General features: G+C 44.1%; 1 protein-coding gene across 5 annotated transcripts in view; it reads left to right on the top strand.

The window, feature by feature from the left end:
• The window catches only part of smarcd3b (SWI/SNF related, matrix associated, actin dependent regulator of chromatin, subfamily d, member 3b), a 62,901-nt gene that overhangs the window by 22,155 nt on the left and 19,114 nt on the right, over positions 1-21,632 (top strand). For 3 of the 5 annotated variants that reach the window (XM_063483711.1, XM_063483710.1, XM_063483709.1), the window contains exons 2-4: positions 11,682-11,902; positions 18,623-18,712; positions 20,811-20,853. In XM_063483711.1, the coding sequence (XP_063339781.1) occupies positions 11,682-11,902; positions 18,623-18,712; positions 20,811-20,853 (354 nt within the window). The remainder of the gene's footprint in view (positions 1-11,681; positions 11,903-18,622; positions 18,713-20,810; positions 20,854-21,632) is intronic. The other 2 variants (XM_063483714.1, XM_063483713.1) reach the window with 1 other exon arrangement.

Raw genomic sequence — 21,632 nt, 5'->3', positions numbered from 1 at the left:
TGCTCTTTCTCTTCCCCAACATTATGAGATGGAAAAGTCTTGTTATAATACTTGTGGCAGGTTCCTCGACGTGTATACTGCAGAATGGAGAAATATTTACACTACGGGATTGGGGGGGTGGGTGAGGAGGGGGAGATGATTCGGCACAGTTTGTGAGCTTGTGGCAAGCGGTGACGTTCCCTTTCCTTTCATGGTCGAATAAAGCAAAGACACACGTGCGCAGATGGATTTACATGCAAAAAACACAGACACACACATAAATACTGTGGATGCAGTCATAGCTGCGGTTCCTGAAGGTCGCAGCAGCAGCAGCAGGCTTTGGCCGAGCTTCGGTTCGAGGACTGATGGGTGGGCTGAAGTCCCTTCCTCCTCTCCTCTCATTGTCTCCCTCACCTCCCTTCTGCTGTGCGACTTCTGTGGCTCGTGAAGTCGGCGAGGAAGCCTCCGAGCCCTCTCCGTGGGAAAACCCCGATAAACCAAAAACATAATATGACACAGTGTAGGCTCGGGCGTCGGTGGATTCAGAGCGTGTTTGTGTAACTGAGAGCGAATGTAAACTTCAGTTTCTCTCACAGCTGGGTTGCCTTCATTGTTCCCTTCATAGAAATTTACACAAATAAAATGTTTAAGCTCAGTTACCTCGAGTGGAAGACGAGTGGGGCTCGGGTTAGGCTGTTTGGGATGTGAGATATTGGCGTGCCTCCACGCTGTGATGCAGCAGAGGTGAAAGTCATTTCGTCTGTGGCGCCACGGTATTGAAAAGCAAAATAAAAATATTTTAAAAAAATCTAATTCAACAACTACTTGACTTTCCAAACACAATGTCCAGGTAACCCAAGTAAAAATCCGCAGACCTTGATTTTTACTGAAATTTCTCTCTATCAGAAAGTTTAATGGTTTTCAGCACGCAGCCTGAAAAGATCTTTTCAATGGGTGGTTATTAATATCTGCAAAATGTCAGCACATAAAGCCATTTGCATGGTTGGAAAACCTCTAAAAGTGAACGAGAGCGTCTTTCGGTGCAGTTTTTGGTGAGCCGACCCTTTAGGCTACGAGAGGCCGAGCACCCTGTTTCACTGTTAACGGTTGAGAAACCAAATAAAACGTCCCGATGAACATTTTGACTTTTCTCCTGACAACTGAAAACTGTTGATGGATAAAATAATCAGCTAGTATGTCTTAACTGATAGAAGCTGCTTTCGCCAAAAATCACAGCTCTACATGTGTAATTAATATTTATTTATTTTTTACACCGGATGGCCTTCAAACCGAGGCTCTTTGACTTGACCACTACACTCCAGAGTTAGTCTATCTTGGCTAATCCAGCTAATTCAAAATCTGACAAATTAGCCTGCCCCTGAAGTGTAATCCTGCTTTATGTAACCAAAATAACATCCTGAAGATTGTGTTTCAGGAATCAATCAGAGATGATACAATACAGAAGTATCTGTAAACACATTTGCTCAGATGTCCACTTTTAAGTCTCTGAGGTCTGAAGCTTGGATTATACTCGGTTGCAGACACGGACAGCTGGAGACCCGACGCGGTCCGAAAAACAGGCAGGAATGAAAATCCTGATGCGTGTCTTTTGTCCTGTCTCCCTCCCCTCACCTCCACCCGGCCGTGGTAGACGGTTGCCCCTCCCCGTGGTCGAGTCTGGTTCTGCCTGAGGTTTCTTCCTGTAAAAAGGGAGTTTTTCCTCCCCACCATCACCAAGTGCTTGCTCATAGGGGCTTGTGTGATTGTTGGGGTTATCTCTATAGGTCCTAACCTTGCAAAATAAAACACCTGGAGGCGACTGCTGTTGTGATTTGGTGCTGTGTAAATCAAATTGAATCGGTTTACACTTCAGTGAATCTCTGTGGGTGACATGTTGAAGGTGACATGTGAACACAAAAATGAAAAGAATTATGATTTGATGTTAATAATTGTGTGTGACGATGTTTGCTCGCCCGGTAAGGAGGAGATAGTGTACGTGTAAAAATGCATTTAGTACTGCCGTTATAGTAAGATTAATGTGTGTTTATATGCGTTGCAACAACAAAAACTAGTAAAATGCTGTGACTTTCTTTCCCTCCTGGCTCCTCGCTCTTTGTTGTGGTCATGGACATAGAAGCAAAATTCATATATTTAGGGTTTGAGTCATCTTAAATGACCTCATATATTACACACCTATATTTGTTGCACCAGGGCTCGAACCCCGACTATGCATGTCATTCCACACCTGCTCACTTCCTGCTTACCTGCCTCCTCTCTGCACCGCTCTGTCAAAGAAAGAGTGAAAATTGCCAAGAATTTTAAAAATATATTATAGTTGAGCTATTTTTTGCAGAAACATTCAATATATTTATTAATTTTTGTACATAAAATTGTCAAAATGAAATGCAAAACATTAGAATGTGGTGATTATAAGTGGAAAAATTCAATAAATACTCGCCACACCAGTGGGCCAATTTAAAAAGAAAATCATGGTGGGAAACATTTTTAAAATAGAAAAATGTCACAACAGCACATATAAATGTCTTGCTGCCATTTGAGTGACGTCTTGAAGGTTAAAAATAATTGCTTAAAAAGCCCAAACGCAATAAATACGCTCCACATAAACACCAAAATCAAAGAACGATTTAACTTCTTACTCTTCCTGTGCCTGCCCTCCATCTGCCGGGGCCCTCTGAAAGTATTAAAATACTTACAGTAACTACAGCACAGACGAGACGACTGATAACCCTCCCGCGGGGAGCGAATCAAACACACGACGGAGATGAGATAGCCGGCGAGGAGGACAAATGTGATCAAATGTGTCGCTTCGTGTAAACACCAGACTGTAAGCAGAGTTTAGCAGCTGATCTGAAATCTTCAAACGGGCTAATGACAATCTGAACGGCAGCCGCTCTCACTGCCCTGCACGCCGCTAAACTAAATAAAACAGGAACCTGCAAATGCTCTTTAATTCGGCGCGGAAAGGGTTTGATACGACATCTGATAAATCCAGTCACATACTCATTTGAGTACATTTGCAAGCAATAACGTGAAAATGTGGTCATTTTTAGCCTCTCGTAAGACTTGAGGATTTTCTGTCCATGCTTTTGGGTTTGTTGCAGACAAAATGAAACTAAGACAAATTCAGAAAAATATTCATCAGTTAGATAAAAAAAATGCGTCTGCAAGGTGACTAAATGAAAAGTGAAAACGTGCTGGATGCCGAAATTAAAGCACAGTTAATAAAAATGACTCAAGCTGTTAATCAGCTATGCCGGAGAATGAATTATCCGCCAATCGATTAATCAGTTACTGCAGCTTTATTCACCTTTAATCACCTTTTGTAAATACGAACGACATTAAAATAAAAGCATGCTCTATAAGCGCTTCAAAACATATAGCAGCACAATAACATGAAAGATGGGGAATTTGTTCTAAAGCAAGTCTTAAGGAAGCAGCCTCATCCTCAGCTTTTAGCAGATTTCAGAGCTCCAATCGAAGCCTTTGAGGGACCGTGCATGTAACAACCCACAGATTCATATGTTTAGTACGGTGTGGGATAAGTTTGGCCTCTTCAAATCCCTCCAGCCTTCCCAGAGATGCCAACACACTTCTCAGATATCCATCCACATGGCAGATTCGATTGCTGGCTGGCTGGCTGGCAGAGCTCCGGGCAGAGTGCTGGAGTCAGTTCAGCAGGTCAGATTATAGAGTGCAGCTCATTGTGAGTGTGTGTGTGTACATTATCCAGCGATGGTTTTGTGTATCTGTTATCTGGATGGCTCACATTCTCCAGACGGAGTTGTAGCAGCAGCAGCAGCAGCTCTGTCTGTCTGTCTGGGTGTTGTTTTCCAGCTTAGCTAGGAAGTGGGAGAAGGACCTCTCTCTTAACAGCTTTTGAGCAGGAGGCCTCCGCCATATGTTGTTTTATCCTCAGACCCTTCTCAGTTGCTCTGACCCCCATCCCCTCCCCCCCTCAGTGGCCGGAGTGACAGCAGCGTCTGCTCGGTCGTTCTTATCACAGGATCTCTGCTCGATCACCATTTCAAAGGGCACACAATACGTCAGGAAATAAAAATCCACAGTCAGCGCGGAGTTATTAAACCTCCCTGCTGTTTACTACCTCCGCTCTCCGCTCTTTGTTTGTGTTTGTGAACGGTCTAAAGATCACCGCAGACCTGCGCAAGTGCATACGCGCTGTAATCTACATGTAGAGATGACAAACGTAAGAAAAATGCGAGCATGCGTGAGGTCATGAACCCCCCCCTCGAGCCGTATCCTTCAGCTGTCCTCCTCCTCCAACATTTACCCGCTATGTTACCAAATGTAGCTGCAGTTTCTGTGCTCAGACTTTTTTTTTCTATTCAGCTGGAGAAATTTCACTGCTTTGCAAGGTTTAGATGAACATAATTATCGCAGAGAGATTTCTTTTTAAATAATTGAACAAATAATAATTTAATTAAGGCACAGAAAGAAAAGGAAACGTCTGCTTCTTGCTCTGTAAATGTGTTTACGTGTTTGCTGTAATTAAATTCACTCAGTAATGAGGCGCGTATGTAACATTGCATATATGCTTTTTTTTTTAGTAAAAGGAAGGTGGAGAAGAAAAACACTCAAAATATCCTGAGAGTGTTTTCCAAAATAAAAAAGTTTCTGGTTCGATTGATGCTCACATTGCGAGTAGATTCATTCAAGGCAAGGCAGCTTTATTTATAGAGCACATTTCACTGCGTGGAAACGCGCTCTGCTTCCATTTAAAGTCAGCAAATATGTGAAGTGTACATTCACGTGTCACTTTATTAGGTATGCCTGCTTGTTAACGACCACATGGGAGCAACTCGGTGTAGACGTGATCGAGACGACGTGCTGAGGTTCAACCTGGGCGTCAGAGTGAGGAAAGGGGATTTAGGTGACTTTGAAGGTGGCGTGGTTGTTTGTGCCGGTTGGAGAAACTGCTGATCTGCTGTGGATTTTCCCACACAGCCAGTGTGGAAAAGCCTCGGTTCTCTGGGTGAAAATGCCTTGTTGATATCAGAGGTCAGATGAGAATGGACTGAACTGCTTTGACCTGAGAAGAAGGCGACAGTGACTTAAATATCCACTCGTTCCAATCAAGGTACGCAGAAGAGCAGATGAAGCAGAAGACCACACTGGTTAGCACTCCTGTCAGCTGGGAAGAGAAAACCGAGGCTACATTTTGCAAAGTCTCACCAAAACTGGATAACAGAAACTGACTTTTGGGTCCAAATCTGGTGACAATGTGAAAGCAGGGCTCCATCCTGCCTTGTATCAACAGTTTACACTGCTGCTGGTGGTGTGATGGGCGGGGACTATATTCTTAGCACACTTTGTCACTACCTGAGTATTGTTGTTCATCATGTCCATCCATGACAATGAGGTCACTGCACTCAGATGACCTCCACAGACACCAGATCTCAGTCCAATAGATCAGCTGTGTGATGCTGTCATGTCAACATACACCAAAATCGGAGAAATATTTCCAGCACCTCGTTGAAGCAAAGAAAAGAGAGTCCAACCTCTGCTGCCAAGGTGTACCTAATGAAGTGTCCACATTGAAAGTGTGAAAGTAACATTTTACTTTTTACTCAGCTACATTTAGTACAAGTGAGGCTATGATTTAATTAAGTGTAGAAGTATTATTAGAAAAAATGCTGTATGTAAACACAATGTGAACACAGGACGAGCGGTTTATTAATAACATTTGAATTTTTCTTATTGTAGGCTACATGGAGTACTGAGTTATTGTTAAGAGCACACAGAAGTTTTTTTTAGTCAAAAGGTGAAGTGATGTCCTCATTTTTTAGCCCAATAATATCATGCAATAAGGATTCCTATTAGATGTTCTGGAAAGGGGAAAAAAAGCCGAACTGAACCTTTAGACGGACAAGTACCGCTCCTCAAAACTGTTGTTTATTTTCCCTAAAATAAAATAAAAGTACAGATTTTTGGCCTCACATTGCTAACCACTGCAACAAGTCTTTCCCTGATAAACACGACATTTGACGACCTTCCCTGTACCCTTAATCGCTTATTTTGACACCTCAGTATACATCAATAAAACAATCTTTCATTATATGAACTCAGTTATGCAAAAATTATTTGACAAATCTGAATCACTTCTCACTCTCTGTTAAACTATTAAGCATTTATTATAAAGGAAGCAATGGGAACAAAGTCATACAGCTTTTTTGGGACACAGATGCTGTGGCTGATTAGGGAAAAACCTATAATCATGTTTATTTTTGTCATTATTATTTAACATGATTACTCAGAGACTGTGGAAAACATAATGGATTCATTTGAACTGTAACTGTAATTCAACCTAAAAATAAATAAACTGTAAATTTAAAACCGTGCGGCATGATATTTGTTTTATCTCAATGTTTTAATAATTGCTTTAGGTTGTAGGTAAAATTCATATTAAATGGTGACCAGTAGGAGTGGCCGCGACACTACGGACAAAATTAAAGAAACGTATAAAAACGGTGACCCTACAAAATGTCATCGGCGCCCTCCTTTAACCCTGTAAAGCCTGAAACATGAAAAAATTGTCAGATAATTCCAACTCTTTGAAACTGCAGTGTTTATTGAACCTGGGGCCAAAACTGGTTTTTGTTCTTGACCTTCGTCTTCTTCCTGCTTCCTTTAGGAGTCACCACAGCAGGGCATCTGCCTCCATCTCCTCCTTATCAGGAGTACATTGGCTTGTGCCCCCAACCCTCCAAACATGCTTTTTAATGCTTTAAAGCTGGACGTTTTAACATAGGAGACTATGGGAATCGACTCCCCGTTGGAGCAAGCCTCATATGGCCACTACAGCTTTTATTTCTGTGGTGGCTTTAATTCACACACATAAATAAAAGCATCAAAAAGATAAAGAAAAGCATCTCCCGGCTATTAAAAATGCTGCTGCTGTGATATTTTCCATTCCAGCATCCGTCTTCCTCTTCCGCTCTTCCTTTCTGATGACTTCAATTAATAGAATTTTTAATTAGAGGACTGGTTATTCTCTGTGGACGTGTTCTGGTGGAGCCCTTCACAGACAGTCGGAGGTCTGGATGAAGTCAGGCGTTTTCTTTTCTCGCTCGCTTTCTTTCGCCCTGTTTGGTTTCAGACAATAAACCGAGGCGGGAGGCAGCTGTTGCCATGGGAGTGACAGGCACAGGTGAGAGGTGCCCAGTTGTTCGCAGGCGTCAGAACGGGAGCGTGGTCTCCGACACTGCTTGCATTGTTTCGGAGACATACGTGTGTGTGTGTGTGTGTTAGCGCTTCAGTGTGCATGTCACAGAGTTTGCCTGCTGTGAAAAAACCTCTGTGCATTCTCATTTCCAGCTGCCAACCCTGATTTTTGTTTAGAGGAGAAAAGATAAGGCGGAAAGAACAAGATATTGGTGATTCTTCCACTGCAGCTGCTCTCGTTTCTGGTATTTTCTGGAAATCAGAGTTGTTTTCTTAAAGCGGACTTGTTCTGTTTTTCATATATCCTGTCATATACGCTCGTGGCCACTTTGTTAGGTACACCTGTTCAACTGCTCAATACATTTATCAATCAAATCAAATCACTTTTATTGTCACATCACATGTGCAGGTACACTGGTACAGTACATGTGAGTGAAATTCTTGTGTGCGAGCTTCACAAGCAACAGAGTTGTGCAAAATACAATAATGTAAAACAAGCAAAATATAAAAATGGCTAATCTAAAAAGTAATAAATATATGTACAATATGTAAAGGTATATACATTACTGAATGTGTATACTAAATATGTTTTTCTACGTGTGTGTGTTTGAGTGTGTATATAGTATGTATATACATGTTTTACAAATGAAATAAAGTAAACAATAAAATAAGATATATAAAATATACAGAGGTTGGTATGTGCAAAACAGTGGTATTTATATACAGTATGGAGTGCATAATGTTGAAGTTCCAGTAGTGAGGGTGAGGTGTCTATGACGTGTTCAGCAGTCTGATGGCCTGGTGGAAAAAGCTGTCTCTCAGTCTGCTGGTACGGGACCGGATGCTGCAGAACCTCCTTCCTGATGGAAGTAGTCTGAACAGTTTATGGCTGGGGTGACTGGAGTCCTTGATGATCCTCCCCGCTTTCCTCAGGCACCGCTTCCTGTAGATGTCTTGGAGGGAGGGAGGGAAGCTCACCTCCAATTATCCGTTCAGCACACCGCACTACTCTCTGGAGAGCTTTGCGGTTGTGAGCGGTGCTGTTGCCGTACCAGGTGGTGATGCATCCAGTGAGGATGCTCTCAATGGCACAGCGATAGAAGGTCCTGAGGATGCGGGGGCTCATGCCGAATCTTTTCAGTCTCCTGAGAAAGAAGAGGCGCTGCTGCGCCTTCTTCACTGTTTTGTTTATGTGTACTGACCACGTAAGATCCTCAGCCAGATGTACACCAAGGAAGCGGAAGCTGCTCACTCTCTCCACAGCGGCGCCGTTGATGGTGATGGGGGTGTGTACTCCTCTGCACCTCCGGAAGTCCACTATCAACTCCTTTGTCTTTGCGACGTTGAGGGTGAGATGGTTGTCTTGACACCAGTGGGTCAGGGCGCTGACCTCCTCCCTGTAGGCCGTCTCATCACCGTTGGTAATAAGACCCACCACTGTAGTGTCGTCCGCAAACTTCACAATGATGTTGGAGTTTCTAGTGGCCGTGCAGTCGTAGGTGTAGAGTGAGTACAGGAGAGGGCTCAGTACACACCCCTGTGGAGCACCAGTGTTCAGTGTGATGGGGGATGAGGTGGTGCTGCCCAGTCTGACCACTTGGCGTCTGTCAGACAGGAAGTTAAGGATCCAGCTGCCGAGGGAGCTGCTCAGTCCTAGATCCTGTAGTTTCCTGTCCAGCTTCGAGGGAACGATGGTGTTGAATGCTGAGCTGTAATCTACAAACAGCATTCTCACATACGTGTCTCTCTTCTCCAGGTGTGACAGGGCAGCATGGAGTGTCAGGGCTATGGCATCATCAGTGGACCTGTTGTGGCGGTATGCGAACTGTAGAGGGTCCAGTGAGTCGGGTAGTGCAGAGCAGATGAAGTTCCTGACCAGCTTCTCGAAGCATTTGCTCACGATGGGGGTCAGGGCTACGGGTCGCCAGTCGTTCAATGAGGAGATGGTGGAGGATTTGGGTACAGGGACGATGGTGGCCATTTTGAAGCAGGCTGGGACTACAGACAGAGAGAGGGAAAGGTTGAAGATGTGTGTAAACACTCCAGCCAGCTGAGCCGCGCATGACTTGAGGACGCGGCCGGGAATCCCGTCCGGACCAGTAGCTTTGCGTGCGTTCACCCTCCTGAAGCACTTCCGCACATCCTCCTCAGACACAGTGTGCGCACTGACGTCATCCGCGGTGCGCACACTGTCCGGTCTCGTGGTGTTCGCTGTGTCGAATCTAGCGTAGAATACGTTTAGATCCTCACACAGAGAGGCCGTGGTCTGCGGTGTGCTGGTTTTCCCTCTAAAGTCTGTGATCGTGTTTAGTCCCTGCCACATACTCTGAGGGTTGTCAAAATGTTGCTCCACCTTGTCCCTGTACTCACGTTTGGCTGCTTTGATCGTCTTCCGGAGTTGGTAATGTGCGTGTTTGTAGTCCGATGTGTTCGTGGAGGCAAAAGCGGTGCTCCGTGCCGCCAGTGCTGTGCGAACATCTCCGTTAATCCAGGGTTTTTGATTTGGGAAGGATTTAACTGTTCTGGATGGGACGACATCTTCCACGCATTTTCTGATAAATCCGCAGACTGAGTCTGTGTACTCATCAATGTCTTTAGCAGCCACGTGAAACATTTCCCAGTCCGCGTGATCAAAACAGTCCCGCAGCGTAGACTCCGATTGGTCCGACCACCGGTGCACCGCCCTCAGGGTTGGAGCTTCCTGTTTCAGCTTCTGCCTGTAGGCGGGCAGGAGCAGGATGGAGCGGTGATCTGATTGGCCGAATGGGGCGCGGGGGAGGGCTTTGTATGCATCCCGGAAAGAGGTGTAGCAGTGGTCAAGAAGCCGGTCTCCACGAGTGCTGAAATGGATGTGTTGGTGGAGTTTTTGTGAGACTTTCTTCAGGTTACCCTTATTAAAGTCCCCGGTCGTGATAAACGCCGCCTCTGGGTGTGCGGTTTCCTCACTGCTGATCGCGCTGTACAGTTCCCTGAGTGCTCGGTCAGTGTCGGCTTGTGGGGGAATGTAAACCGTCGTAATAATCACTGCTGTGAATTCCCTCGGTAGCCAGAATGGCCGGCACTTAATCATCAGGTACTCCAGGTCCGGTGAGCAGAAAGATTTGACCGGGTGCACGTTCGCATAATCACACCAGCTGTTGTTGATCATGAAACACACACCACCGCCTCTGCTTTTCCCAGTAAGCTCCTGTGACCTGTCCGCGCGGTGCACAGAGAACCCCGGTAGTTGTATTGCGGAGTCCGGTACCTTGTCCGATAGCCAGGTTTCTGTGAGGCAGATCACGCAGCAGTCCCGCATCTCTCGCTGGAATGAGATCCGTGCCCGAAGCTCGCACAGCTTGTTCTCCAGAGACTGCACATTAGCCAGTAATAAACTGGGTAATGGTGGTCTGTTAGTGCGCCGTCTCAGTCGAACCAGAACGCCAGATCTTCTCCCTCTGCGTCGGCGTTTGCGGCCTCCACGGGCCCAGAACAAAGGCGTCTCAGTTGAGATGAATGGGGGGTCTGCAAACGGAGGGTCCGTGTTGCAAAACTTGAACTCCGGAAAGTGATGAGAAAGTCCATCTTTTATGTCCAGTAAGGTTTGTCGGTCGTACACAAGGAGACATGTGCTACTCGTGAAAAAATAAAGAAAAAGTAAAATTAAACACAAAAAACAGCTGTTGCTTGGGGGAGCTCGCGACGAGGCTGCCATACTCGGCGCCATCTTAAAGCCATCTAAGGCACTTAGATGGGGTCAAGATGGCCTCCTGTTATTATTAATATGGTAATCTCAAGCACACAGCCCCACCTTCAAACCTTCTGTTTGCAAGGTGCAGCCAATCAGAAGAAAGTTGGCTCATAGAGGATGAACTGATGGGCTGCACCAATGTGCAGTTTAAGATAAAGAAGGATTATTTTTAGCTTTGAATCATGCAAAGCTACTCTAGCAGAGTCCAAGAATCAACATTTGGAAATGAGCATAACAGGTTCCTTTTAAGGTGACTGATCTGTGGTTATCTGACGTTTTCGCTGTTGTATTTGTTGTTACTGTCTAACAAATCCAATATTAGACGGCGCTGCAGTTGAAGCTTCACAGCTGGGTTTGATCTTCATGTTCACTGCCCAGGATGGAAACACTTACAAACAGAAATGGTGCAAATTGACGTCAATAAATTGCGTAAAAGCCGCTGCTGTTTGATTGTTGAAAGGTTATCAAAGGTTGCCAAAGAGAGGAAGAAAGTCAAAATATTTATTTCTGTGAGCGTGCTGTTTGCGTTTTGGGTCAGGTCTGTGGCGTCTGGATTAGAAGCTGATGTGAAGCTCTTTGTTGGAGCTCTAATTCGTGTTTTTGTCAGGCGTGTTCAAAGAAGAGTCCCCCCTTCACTCCACCTGGAATCAAACGCTGCGATGTCTTTGTTGTATTTTTAGAAAGACTCATTTTTGCTTAAAATGAATTACAAAACACGTTCACAATATTTCCTATATAATACATGCTCTCTGTCTTTCTTCTTTCCTTCCAGCGTCCCGGCATGCCGTCTGGAGCGAGAATGCCCCACCAGGGAGCTCCCATGGGCCCCCCCGGCCCGCCGTACGGAGGTAGCCCGGCGGTGCGACCCGGCCTGCCCTCCCCGGTGATGGAGCCCAGCCGTAAGAGGCCTGCCCCCTCCCAGCAGGTCCAGCAGCAGCAGCAGCAGCAACAGCAGCAGCAGCAGCAGCAGGCCGTCCAGAACCGTGCCAGAAAGTGAGTTTGAATCCAAGTGACCTACAACTCCAGCCAAAAACACTGCATGGCGTGCAATCAGTGACCCTTTGTGTGTCTGCTTTTGTGTGATCTAAGAGCTCAGCAGTGGTTACACTTTCATCTGGATGAAGATTTGGGAAAAGATGTTGATGATAATCAAAATGTGCGTTAACAATGGGAAGGAGAGATTTTTGCACAAAAATCTGAAATATAACTCTATATCTTAACTTTAATGTCTTAATATTATGTAACATTATGTATATTATACTTGTAACCTATTTTAAATTTATTTCATATATATATTAGGACTGACAAAAAAGTTATTGCCACAACGTGCAATACATTTTCAATCTTGTTGCTTTTAAAGTGGTTGCTTTGAAGATGGGGACTAGGTCTGAGACCACTCGCAGTCTAGTTGCTGCTTTCAAAGCAACTTTGGTGCCGTTAATACGGCAATAAGAGAAGTCCGCGTGTTATCAGTTTCCATTTCAATGAGGTCAGGTTAGAAATTACATGGAAAATCACAAACCTGTCACAGTCTGCGTACACAAAAATTCCCATTTAATTTTACATTAACTTCTTGCATTCAGAGTCCAGTTTGTCCACCTCAGAGATTTGAAAAAGAACTTCGGAAAATCCTGCATAAATAGTGACGTAGCCGCTGCAGGACAGCAGTTTAACTGTAACATGAAACTGGCACTCAACAACAGTAGTTTTATAAAGGAATAACCAGAATACAACTGGTTGGCAACCAGTTGAGTCGAGTCCCTTTTTGCAAAACGTATATTGCAGACGAGTTGCAACCACAGGGCACAGACTGACCGACTCTACATTTGTTAAATTAATTAGCAATGATTTGCAAAACTTTGCCAGTCTGTCTGAAGGTAAATGCAGTCAGTCCGAGTCTGACCTGCTTTGAAAACAGGTTGCCTCCCACTAGGGCTGGGCGATATGGCCTAAAATTCATATCGCGATATAATTTGAAGCATGTGCGATAACGATATATATCACGATATATTCTTTTCTTCTGTATAACGTATTTTCCACACTATAAGGCACACTTAAAATCCTTTAATTTTCTCAAAAATCTAGAGTGTGCCTTATGTATGAATTCTGGTTGTGCTTACTGACCTTGAACCGATTTTGGCGTGTAGAAATCTGTTAAAAAATGTTTTAGTACAACTTTGGTAAGCCTGCTGATGGACTGCTTGATGGATTGTCAGAGCATTACGGCTGCCGTAGTGAGGAGTAATCTGGGTCCAAAACTCCGTCCCCTTCAGGTCCCAAAGTCAAACGAACACTGAGAGTTAAAAACAGTCTAAATTCTTTCATCTTTAATTAAATCATCAGCGTTGCTGCTTTATCGGGTGTAACAATTAAGTTTAACATCCATGCATCCGTGAAAACAGAATTTATTAAATTTAACGGAGTTAGAAGTTAACAGGAAGTTAGCTCGCTAGTTTATACCTAAACATTTCATACCATGTTCTGACTGAGAGATTTTTGAAACTAATTAAAACGTACAGCTCTGCTACCACTTCCAACATAAATGAAGACAGAAAACTAAACAGCAGTGGCGTTTGCAGGGTTACCGAAGTTAGACTACCTGGTATATAATGTTGTGCTACGCGATTGCTAGCGACACAGCTATGTTAGCATAACATTAGCACAGTGAAGCTGGAGGATGAACGGCAACTTTTTTTCCACTCAATAAAAGTTAACGTGAGGGATTCTGGTGGTTAGGGACACATGCAATCGCATAGCAGGATGCTATACACGGGCCAAACTTCAGTCAGGAGGACATAATTTACTGATGATAATGGTTGTAGCCGCTGTGATACTTTCTACCAAAACAGGCGCAGCTTGATGACATCATCAACATGCGCTATCGCGATAGAGCGATATAGTCAAAATCTCTATCGTTGGCCAAATCTATATCGTTTCTATCGTATATCGTTTATATCGCCCACCCCTACCTCCCACTAGACGACCCTTACATTCATGTTGTGATTAAAAGTTGTTGCCAACAGGTTGAGGGTGTTGAATGCTCAACCTTTGGGCAAATGTTGGCTACCGTAGCTGCTTAAAGTGATCACGATTCATGACTGCATGAAATTTCATTGCATTCCTTATAAAAACTGTAGAAATGCTCTAGATAAAAAGTGGGGGGACTGAACCACGCCACAGACTTGCACTGCTAATGCAACTAACCAAAAAAACACCACATAACTGCTAGCTCCGCCATCATGAAATTTATCATTTGCTGATTTTCTCTTTAATTTCATTGTAAATTGAAACTATTTGATTTTGGACTAGAGATCAGACATGAATCATGTGATTTCTTTGTTTAGTTTTTATTTTAATTTTTTTTAACGCTGACATAATTTAACAGCCATGAAATCATTTTTAAAAATGTTAGCGAAGTATCTCCAACGTGTACGTCAACATTTACGTCAACATTTACGCACTGTGATCTCCTAAAATCTTTCAAATCCAGCTTAAAAAATCCCACCGGTGACGAGTGAAACCATGACCTTTGTGTGTGTTTGTGTGTCACTGTTCAGCTTCCATTTCATTTCGTTTCCCCTTCTCTCGCTGCTCGCCTCGTTTTGCATCCTTCGCCTCGCTCACTGCTGTATACATCCACCCTCACCATCACAGTCGCTGCCACGACTGAATGTTTGCTCTCAGTTCGACCTCTAGCTGTCTTCAGCGTCTTTGTAGTGTAAATTTTTACCATCGCATAAATGTGGCGTCCTCACAGCTGTCTGTAGACATTCAGACTCTTGTAGTCTCTTTGGCTTATCCTTACGCTATCTACTGTCAAACCGGGATACGTAACATTGCAGGCTTCATTTGACATTCACACATAGGTCACTTTTACATTAATGTTCCTCGAGGCTTCATGCAGACATACCCACAGTGAAGGAGACGGTGATGAGGGAGCCACGTGCAGGAAACTAAGCAGGACGTCAACTGCTTTGGGAGAATTTATTCACATATTGTTGCTGTTTTTCTAATTAGATGTATGAGAAACATGTATTCTGTGTCTTGTCATGCTTTTAACGCATGTATTCATGAAACAAAGTGATTAGAGTAGGAAAATTTAACTAGCATTAACTATTCTATTCGTTTTCTAAGTCCGCCCTCTGCTAGCTAAGGTGTTCTTGCTCTATTTTTGTTGTTTGATGTCAGTTTGCAAATAGCTTCCAGGTGCGTTACTAGCACCCTCTGGCAGTAGTTGTGCATTACTTCCTATGACCTTCTGGTTAAAACCTAAGCAGTATTCTCTCTGCTTCAATTTTAATTTTCTCTCTTTCCCAAAATAGTGACGAGTTACGGTAATTTGACGCGCACATGGTTAAATCTAAACGGAGCTGATCTGTCCATGCAAACGCTTTGTGCTACAGCGATACACTGAATATCCACGTATGGCTCGTTATCTCTACTTTCCGAAATGAGGTCGAATTCCGTGTTTCCCCCTCTTCCACAACTGTAGTGGAAGTTGCCATCAAATGAAATAGAGGACGGGTTTGTTTTCACACTTTATTTGTCGTTGCCCTTTCGCACATGTAGCAGACAACAGGAAATTGTTCACACTTACTACTTACTTACTCCTGGAAATGCTTTGTTTAGCTTAGTCCTGTTAACCACGGGTGGCACCTGCTTTTAATCCACTTTATTTTGGGTGCAATTGTAGCACTTTGTATTCTATACTGTTTATTTTAAACCATTACTTACTAATTTGCATAGACATCGTTTTACTATATAGAAATTAAAATAAATAAACCCACTGCTGCATTAGTGATTAGTGCTGTCAGCGTTAATCTCGTTGAAATGACATTAACGCCACAACCGCATTAACGCGGCAAATCTCCGTTAGTGAGTTTGTGCGGATCGCCCCGGGTCCGAATGATTCAGACATTTATGATCTCACATACAGCTCCTTCCAAGAAATGTCCAGAAAAGTTCAAGGCTACACACACACACACACACACACACACACAGAGGCTCACAGAGTAGCTTCATGACTACAAGGAGACAAGTGCGTGCCAGGTTTGGTCATTAGAAAGGGGATCAATATGCACACTCTGTGGACCTGTTTCATTCTCCTGCTACGTACAGCACGATTGATCCACTTATAATTAAGCAGGCTTGTCGAACAGGTCAGGGGAAATGTTGCACTGCGTCGGGCCTCAACCCCCACAGCAGCCCAGCCGGCTGTGGAGGCTCTGATCAATGGTGCAGGGTGACCTGTTCAGGTGTCTTTGTCTTTTTTGCTCCCTGTTGCTCTGTTGGAGTGCGCGTCCTCTGGCAAACGCGTTGATGGTCCGGCTCCTCCATCCACGCTGCTGCTGCTGCCAGCCGAGGGCGGGCCACCTGTGTTTGCAGTGTCATTGAGACCTTATGGTCCCAGCTACACGTGCTCTGCAGAGCTAACGCTGTCCTGCTACAAATACTTTGCATTAATTGGTATAAATACTCAACCCTTTGTCCTAGAAAGTCTGTATATATTTTCCTAAAAAGTTTGTGAAGAAGCACCACAGGACAGATTATTTTTATATGTACATCACACGCACTATGTCTCAATTCGGGTACTTCAGCTAGCATGTAGGTGTAAACTTCTCACTTACTTATATGGTGCATGAAGTTCAAAAGGGTAAATCTGTCTTAAATTAAACATGGTGACTGCACACTAGATGCAATATTTTTAGAAATTCCTGGACCCAGAAAGGAACAATTTAACACACACACACACACACCATAAGCTAACGTTGTGACTCTGTTGATGTATTTTTGGTGGTCTCTCCCCCTAAAAATTGGATGTAGGTCTTAAAAAGTCAAGTCAAAGCAGAAGTGCATTAATCCTGGATTTTTTCTCCATGCCAGCATTTAGAAAGCCACTTATGTGGTTGCAAAAAGAAATCTGGTTTTATAAAAGTCTATTAGAAAACTCACTTGAATCTATGACCTAAGAACACACCTTCCTGATGAGTTTATGGACTCATCGCATGTTTAGTGTGGTCTCTGGTCAAGTCAAAAAGCAGGATAAAGCAGGATGTGGGCGGGCCTACTACGTGATTGACAAGTCACAGCATCATTCACCTACTCGACTCGACTCGACTGGTACTTTTTTATAACCTATGCAGACAGGTTTCTGAGCGAGCTGAGCTGAAAATGTGACGCCAGCAGACTGCATGCCACTGATTGGCCAGGCAGTGACGTCACTGCATGAGTCATAAGAGTGACTGCTTCACAAGAGTCAAACCCGCCAATGATGGCGCCACGATGTCCTCCATTGTTGTCTTGTTGTGACCACAGCCACATTGAGGTGGAACTCAGTTATAATGGAAAATGACCAAAACTGAGTCGAGTAGAGTGTAGTTGAGCTGAGTGGGTGCTTGTGGAAAGAAGTCAGTTCTGCCACTCACTCGTAACATCTGGCTTCAAAACACTAATTTGTCCAGGATGATAGCTCTCGAGTAGAAGTGTCATCCAATGGATGGCTACGTCCATCTTTTATATACAGTCTATGGTCTGTATATTAATGATATAGTGTGAAAAACATGCAGAATCCCACATTTGAGTATTGCGAGTGCGTTTCTGCTCCTTTTTTCTCAGAAAGGGGAAACATTTGTTTTGTTGCACCACAATTTAAAAAAACCTTGTTTGCTCGCCACAGACACTTTGCATATTGCAACATGACGTAATGCACGATTGGCTGGCCACTACTGCTTTGACCATTGCCTCAAAAATAGGCTCAAACCTCATTCTGGAATAAATTTTCCACTTTAAAGCAGCACAAAGATGAAGAACTGCATCGTCTCTGTACATCCTCTGAATGAATGACAGCTTCCAGTTGATTTCAGAGTGTTGCACCTCAAACTCCGCCCCAGGAGAGTTGAAACCACTGCCGGCAGCCGTAAAATAGAAGATTTAAAGATTACGTGCCGTGTTCCCTCCTCTAGCTTTGCCTCTTTGTTCTTCAGACCCCAGCTTTATCCACACCCTGCTATATTTTGGTTAGGGTTTTTTTTTGTCTTCAATTTTATCTCTTATTTCCCCTGAGTGCAACATTACTTATAAACCCCCGAACCTTGGTTTTTGCTATTAATTTTGGTCCTTGAAGTAAAAACTTTCCTCACTGCTCATAACGCACGGTTACCTTGGACACTTCATGTTGCTTAGGAGGATTGTGAGGTTTTATGCAGCAGTTAAAAAAAAAAGGCTGAGTTTCGTGGTCAGGAGCTACTTTTCTGGCTGTGGAAATGACAAAAAGCTCTTATTTATCCATAAATCACCAACCATGTATGCACCATAGGGCCATCCTGAGCTGAACCCAAAGAGGTAAAAAAAACCACACGCTGCTTGTCTGTTCCCATTGTGTTCATTATCAGTGTATTGTCTGTCTTTGTGTGTGAAGCATGATTGTTTTGGTTCACTGAGAAACTGTTGGATGAGCGTGTCCCTCAGACGAGCAGGACGCCTCCCAGGTCCTCCCCTGCTGCACTTTGTGCATGCATGGACACCGTTACATGCCCATCCCCAGTGCCTGCCCTTGTCTGCACCTACTAACAGACCCTTGAACTTCACACACACATCCAACACACACAGACACACACAGAACCACCAGGTGTTTCCCCTCTTACTTGCTGCCACTGAGTGTGTGTCTCGCCACAACTCTAATCGGACAACCTTCGAATCCTCACCAATTCTTAGGAAGCCAGTCGGATTCCCCGGAGCCAATGAGATGCCGGCGAGGCAGATGGACATGAGAGAGCCCCAATCAGATCCCACGCTCGGATCAAAGTAGGATTTTATTCTGCTGCATGTCCGTTTTCTTTCGTTTGATGACTCTGGCCTATTTTTTTTCTTCTTGCCTTTTCACCTGAGCCCAGCACTTCCTGAATGAGAAAACAAACGTAGAGGTCGTAGAAGCCGACTCCTGAAATGTAGTGGTGCATGCTTTGGGCTGGAGCATGGCATGATGGGAACGGTTTTGTGCAGCTAGAGCAGAAAAATAAATAGAATAGAAATCCAGTCTCAAACCATTTTAAGAGAGTGTAAAATGGCGGGTTGTTTTGTGTTTCTTTTGTTTTTTCCCTTTCCAATGCACTCCCGGATCCTTCAATTCTCCTTGCAGCAGGCTTGTTTCAGTAGTTGGCATGCTGATGTAACATACTGCTTCACAGACCGTTGTAGTGCACTGTGACAGAAAACTTCACTACACTGCAAAAAATCTTTTCTAGATACAAAAAAATAATCTAAACTTCTAAAGAAATTTCCACCTACAGAGAGAGCTGGGCGAGAACTCAAAACACACTGCAAGTTTCAGAGATCCTGTAGTGTTTAAACTCTTAAAGTTTCATGTAATTATGGAAAAATTCAGTTAATCAATCTGTACTTAGATTTGTGTGATCAGTTAATCATTTAATCTGTTAAACTGATTCTTTACTGGACTGTTTCCTTGAAACTCAAATGTCATCACAGTGTAAACTAATCAACCACAACATTAACGCCATTAAACTCAAACCTGACGTGGGCACTCCCCAACGGCAGCAGCCTCCACCCAGTAACTGACAAGACCTGATGGATCCCAGTGCCAAACCCCACAGGACAGCAACTGTCTGTAACCCGGTGGGCCGAACCTGTTTTGGCTGGTGGTTTTAATGTTGTGGCTGATCAGTGTAAATAAATTGAATTCATGTCGGCCGCTCCTGCTACCTAATGAAGTATCTAATAAATCTAGTATCTAGTAAAATTGATTTAGTTGCTGTTTTTAACTGTTTAAATCCATTTTTCAGCATTTTTCAACATTTCAGGTGGATACCTCCTTTACTTATGAACTTGAGGGGTCAATGAGGGGTCAATAGTGCACTTTGAAGGCCTTTAAATAAACAAAAAACAGCTGATTATGAGAGATAATACCACAGTGTGCTTAATTAGTGAACCTTTCTTGTTTCTAATCTCAACCAAAGCCCGGCTGTCTATATTTACCACTCCATCTTCTAATGTAACTCTTAGCAAGGAAGCAAATCAAAATTTTCAGCTTTAAAAAAATAGATAAAGATGCTTTAAATTACTCTTTTAACTCAGCTCAGTTTAGCTCTCGATATCCTAAAACGGGATTACAAATTAATCGAATCGCCCCGAGGACGTAACACCCTAAAGGCAAGATTATTTATTATCTTTAATGAGAAAAGTGAGTTGAAATGATCCATCCTCATGAGACGAGTTTATTTCTTTATTTTTCTTTTTATGCTCTTTTTGCAGTGTAGTGCCGTCTTGTTGTTTTTAGGCAGCGTCCTCCTGCAGGCACCGACGACAGAGCACTTTACACGGGGAGATGATTAAATATTTAAGGAAATCTTGGGGGGTGTAGGAAGCTGTAGTGATGTTTTTGTAATCAGCGTCACCTGGAAAGAAAGTTCTGACAACTTGGCACAGATGTTCTTGTTGCTCTTAGCCCTTTCTTGGTAAGTAAAATATATGAAGTGTGTTCACGCTGCAAGGAATTAATGAATCTAATGAGCTGCACACACACACACGCATAAATCCTGAAAAGTCGTGAGCACACATCCCTGTCACCATCCGAGTCCTGCAGCAGCGGCGGCGGCCTCAGCGATTCTGCAGAAGGTTTGTGTGTGTGCAGTGAATACATGTCAGGGAAGAGATGTGAGATGTGACACTTTTTTGGCTGTTAGAGGCTCTCGCTCACCAGGTGTACCGCTGCATCTCAGGGAACACACAAACACATGATACACACACACACACACAGCTGGGACGCTGGGGTGCTGGATATGGCCCAGCATTTTAGCAGATGGCCTGGGTGCTACGCTATCAGTCACCATAGTAACATGCTCTCTTTTCCCTCTTTCTCCCTGTCTTTCTCTCCCTCTCTCTCTAGTGCTAAGAGAAGGAAAATGGCAGACAAGATTCTTCCGCAAAGGGTGAGGCTGCATATTTTTACCTTTGTTGCTGTGTGTTTTTCTCTGTGCGTGTTTTTTATCCTTTGTGCGTTGCACAGAAAAAATCCCGGTTGTTTTCTTTGATGTTTGGGGTTCTTGGGAGACGCAGAGGGCCAGGTGATTATTTGTTATTTCCAAATGAGATGAGGGAGGATGAGGGGAACAGATCTGAAGGTTTTGGGGCTTTTTTTTTCTTAGGGTTTCATTTTGCTGCTTGGACAGCGGCTCATTGATTTTCTTTTTTGAATCAGCGTAGTCAGCGGGATGTTGAAAAGACGCAACCACAAGTAAAACTGAAGGAGGCAGCAGAAACACCATGCTGCCACAGGTGAGAGTCCGTGCCGGCTGTGGTTTGCATCCCGTGCTCTCGGTTTTCGGCCCCGTGCCACGCCGCGTCCCGGCCAGCACACAGAGGGCTTTACAGATCTGGAGACTGAGAGGTTAGGTCTTATCCCCTGACATAGCCCAGACGGGGAGATAGCTGCAGGCACGGCTGGGGCGCCACTACACAATAATGAGTCAGGCACGGGGAATGTCTGCCACACTCCTCCGTCAGCTCGGCACCTCGGCCCGGTGAAAGGGAGCGAGATGGAGATAGAGGAGGAATGAGAAGCACAATGAAGGCAGCCTTTTAGAAAGAAACGTGAACGAAGAGGGAGGGAGGAACCGTAGGAGCATGTGTGCCCAGCTTGGTGAGCAGCAGCCCTTGATGCTCCGAGGACTTTCATCAGTATGGTAATGCCTGAGACTCCTGGCTGCTT

The sequence above is a fragment of the Pelmatolapia mariae genome, linkage group LG9 (assembly GCF_036321145.2).
Source record: "Pelmatolapia mariae isolate MD_Pm_ZW linkage group LG9, Pm_UMD_F_2, whole genome shotgun sequence".
Classification (NCBI taxonomy): Eukaryota; Metazoa; Chordata; class Actinopteri; order Cichliformes; family Cichlidae; genus Pelmatolapia; species Pelmatolapia mariae.
This window is presented reverse-complemented; position numbering and strand designations above follow the sequence as displayed.